Genomic DNA, 4,560 nt, shown 5'->3' on the forward strand with positions numbered 1-4,560 from the left:
TATTAATATTTTTTAAAACAAAATATTTTATTTTTGTTGTAATCAAGTTTCTTCTATTAAATATTAACTTTTACACATGTCAAAATCTAAGATTGATTACTTAACACATGTCAAAATCTTGTTAATGGCTAACTTTCAAAACCTAACTTTATATAATAATATCCTTATAATTATTTAAAAAAACTTTGCATTTTTTAATAAATTCTGTAATTTTTTATAATTATCTTTTCACATTATTAATATTTTTTAAAACAAAATATTTTATTTTTGTTGTAATCAAATTTTTCCTATTAAATATTAACTTTTACACATGTCAAAATCTGAAATTAATAACTTGACATACGTCAAAATCTTGTTAATGACTAACTTTCAAAATTCAACTTTATATAATAAGATTTAAAAAGAATGTTGACTCGTGGTTAAAGCACGGGATATCTCCTAGTTTATAATAAAACTACTAGTCATAGTCATTAACGTCGTACTAGGTTTAGGATCCACAAATGTGAAAACAGTAATTATTTGGATTAATTAACTACTAGTAAATTTAAAAGATACACGATAACTATAGTCATATAACAAACAACGCACTTATCCTTCAGTTATCAAATAAATAACAATTATCTTTGTTTTTATGGATTTCTCAAAAAAAAAGCTCAAAAATATTGAAAATGGAAAACGAAAACCGACCGGCGCATATTCTTCAGGAACGCAAATGTTCTGGTGGATCAACTGGCGCGACAAGTTCGTACCCAACCGTATGTGGTTACTTATGTAAACCATTCCCCCCCTAATTAGCTCGTTCTGTTCGATTTTGTTGTAAAAAAAAAAAGGAAAACAAAAACCGTATAAATCGGTTTTGTCACCATAACCAAACCGGAAAAATAAAAACCTAAACCGGTTTTCTCCACAGTTGGAAACAAACAAACAAAAAACGAAACCAGTACACACAGAAGAAATCACTGATTCAGAAACTACCAACTCTGTTTCAAACTTTTCATAAATACCCTATTTACACACTTTAAATCCATCTCTTTGATATCTTTTCATCGGCTGTACACATGATCATCATCTTCAAGCTCTGTTACTCCAAGCATCGCAAGATCAAGATGACATTTCATCTCGGATTTAGTTTGTTGCAGCTGTGTATAAGTGTCGATCATACCCGCAATGTTTGTATTTTTCCCGCTTGAATGTGTTTTTGGTTCTAACCCTTCTTCACCTTTCAAGATTGAGACAATCTCTTCCATACCGGGTCTTCGGGACTCCTCATTGATCACACACGCTGCTGCAGCACGGATCATCCGCTCCATCTCAACCGAGTTTTTTCTTGTGCATCCTAGTCTTGGATCAAGCAACTCCTCTATGGCTTCTATCCCTCTTTGCAACAACGGTTTTGCCTATAAATGATTTCAAAAAGAGCTAAGTAAGTCTTTTTCCAAAACAATCCTAAATGTACTTGACGCAAACCCGATAAGATCACAAATTCAATACTAGTAGTAGTAGTTAACAAGGGAATGATGTGACCTACCCAAACAACCAAGTTTTCTTGACCAGATGATCTTCTGGCTTCGATTGGTTTCCGACCAGTTATTAGCTCAAGCAACACAACCCCAAAGGCGTAAACATCGGTCTTGACAGATATCTTACCATGCTGGAAATACTCAGGAGCCAGATAGCTGCAAGAAATATTTTTGTTAGCTGATTAGATCATTAAGAATTTGGCTTTAAAGGGGGAAAAAATACAACTCATGGCAAAGCTTTCGATAGATACCCGAATGTGCCTTTCACGGTTTTGCAAAGAAAAGGAACAGAAGGTGCAGCTGTCCAAGTAGCTAACCCGAAATCACACAACTGAACAAACAAAAAACATCAAAACCATTATTGGTTTGCTCATCAATCATCAAATAGATCATTTCATTTGGTGAAAAAAGACTTTATCTATACCTTTGGTATCTTCTTTGAGGAAAGAAGAATATTGGAAGGTTTGATATCTCTGTGAACAACACATTGCTCTGTTCCATTATGCAAATAAGCAATGGCATCAGCTATGCCTAACGCGACCTTGTACCTTGCTGACCAAGGTAAACCGAAAGCGGTACTAATGCCTTTCTTCTTCTTCTTATCTATAAGAAACAGAACATCAAAATCTGTCAGTCTTTAAAGAAGAGGTTAAAACATTCTCTGAACTATAAACACAAAGGAAGATAAAAGGTTTCTCTTACCGTGTAAATAGTGTTCGAGGCTACCACCAGAGACATACTTGTAAACCAAGAATAGTCCTTCTTCAGGATCTATACAGAATCCAAGAAGAGGCACAATGTTGGAGCTATGAAGAGAACTTGCAATCATCAACTCTCTGCAAAATGATTTAGGAGACTCTTTGTCTTCCTTATCAAGTCTCTTGATTGCTAAAGCCGTTCCCCAAATTCCGATTTTGCCTCTAAACACATAGCTACAAGCTCCTCTTCCCAACACTCTCCCTATAAAAAATAACCATTTAATAAAAACACATAGCTACAAGTTCCATTTTGGGACGGTTGACCCGATCTGACCCAAACCCGGTATTTACCAAACAAATAGCTAAAACCTACCAAAAGTTTCTCAAATTTGTACCCAAATTACATGTATTCGAATGTTATTACCAAACAAAGAGTTTTCAAAATTCAATATTTAATTACTAATTTTAGGGTCTTTTTTTTTTACCTTTAGAGAAATTACGAGTAGCTGCAACGATTTCACCGTAGCTAAACCGAACCAAAGTATTAGCGACCGGAGAGATACTCTTCTCAAGCGACCTAGCTCTCGTCCACCTCAAATCATCAGTAGCATTACCAGTAGTCTCCGTAACACCATTCTCCAAATTCACCATCAGAACAGTTGAGGAACCACCGGAGACAGACAGATTTCGACAAGAAGACGAAGCGGACAGAGACGGCGCTTCACCTTTCAGCTTCTCTAGCTCAATCTGTGAACAAAGACTGAACCTAAACGATGAGTGAACTGAGTGTGGATCAGGATTCATATTCTCCGGTGCTGTTTCCGCTAAAAGCCAAGCCTTGTTGTTCTCTCCTCCTCCTCCGCCTCCATTTTTGTTGTTGCTGCCGGAGTTTTCGGTTGAGGTTGATCCAGTTACAGGAGGAAGGAAACAAGCTAAACCCAGATCAAAGATCATATTTTTCAAACGGGTTTTGATTCCTTTCTTGTCATTGTTGTCTCCATCAAGATCTGATGATGATGATGAAGAAGTGAGAATTGGTATGTTCACTGAGCTTGTAGTTTCTGGGGTTTTTGGATGAACTGAGGATCCCTCATAAAAACCCATTTTTTATCTCTCTCTCTCAGTGAACAGATCTAGAGAAAGACACAATTACCAAGAAAAAAGCAAAATTTTGATTCTCTCTTTTGAAAAAAATTGATTCTTTTTGAAGAGCTTTGCTTGATGGAAGAGAAAGAGAGAATATATATTTTATTTTTAGGTATATAAATGGGAAAATGAAGAAGAAGAATATTAATTAAGTTAATATATGATTAGTGGTGGAAGGTGGAAGCAAATTTTAATTTTGTATTACCGTTAAGTTGTTGTTGCGATCTTGAGCAAGAAAAAACAGGAGAGCGAGGGGAAAATAATTAGGTATGATTAATGATTTTTAAAAAATAATAATAATTGAGAGTGTTAAAATAATTGAGAGCGTTACAAAAAAATGTAAAAATAATTGAGAGCGTTACAAAAAAATGTAAAAATAATTGAGAGCGTTACAAAACCAATCAAACAAGTGTTTTTATGTAGAAAATATAAATGATTTAAAAAATGTTTTTTTGAGGGTCATATGGGTAAAGGCTGTTTAGCTCATCTTCAAAGGGGACAAGAACAGAGCCCACGAGGTTATGGTTCTCGGAAATAATGGAGAAGTGAGAGAGAAAGAGATAATATTTAAAAAAATTCACAAGTGTTACTATCGAAATAAAAAAATTTTAAAATTCACAAGAGTTACTATATTTAGTTTTTAATTTTTTATTCTCTTGTGTTTTATAATTCGTACATGTGGCGAAATGTAGACATATGTAGGTAAAAAACTTTTACATGGTGTTCGGTGGCCCGGGATACATATTATTTCATGATTATGTTTTTTTTTTGGGTTCATTTAAATACACTGAAATAAAATATGAACCTTCTTGTTCAACAACTATGAAACAATATATATTTGAAGAAAAAATTTATACATGGTGTGGAAAAATAATCATTTTTTGGTATATATAACACTAAAGTATGCTAATTGAATTTACTAGCTATGTAAGAAATTCAAAGAGAATAAAGAAGACAAAAAAAAAAGTTATGGTAAGTGATATTTCATGCTGTGAAGAAGAGTGAGAATTACAACTTTTTTTTTTTGCTCGTTTATATGGACAATTTTATATAATTATCTGTAACATAGTGACAAATGGTTCTACCATAAACTATTCATTATATAACAAAGCTTAATCTTCTAACACTCATTGGAGATCTAGCCTCACTGATATATATTTTTTTTTCCAATGTACGTACCATTTTGTTGTTTAGTT

At 33.6% G+C, this 4,560-nt stretch overlaps 1 protein-coding gene across 1 annotated transcript; it reads right to left on the reverse strand.

Moving 5' to 3' along the window:
- On the reverse strand, nucleotides 834-3,489 carry LOC104732669 (serine/threonine-protein kinase CDL1-like). Its single transcript, XM_010452239.2, has 6 exons — nucleotides 2,704-3,489; nucleotides 2,223-2,480; nucleotides 1,945-2,123; nucleotides 1,772-1,851; nucleotides 1,529-1,676; nucleotides 834-1,397 (listed from the first exon to the last, which is right to left on the reverse strand). The coding sequence occupies exons 1-6, from the start codon at nucleotides 3,320-3,322 to the stop codon at nucleotides 1,044-1,046; spliced, it is 1,638 nt and encodes a 545-aa protein (XP_010450541.1). The 5' UTR covers nucleotides 3,323-3,489; the 3' UTR covers nucleotides 834-1,043.

The sequence above is a fragment of the Camelina sativa genome, chromosome 12 (assembly GCF_000633955.1).
Source record: "Camelina sativa cultivar DH55 chromosome 12, Cs, whole genome shotgun sequence".
NCBI lineage: Eukaryota > Viridiplantae > Streptophyta > Magnoliopsida > Brassicales > Brassicaceae > Camelina > Camelina sativa.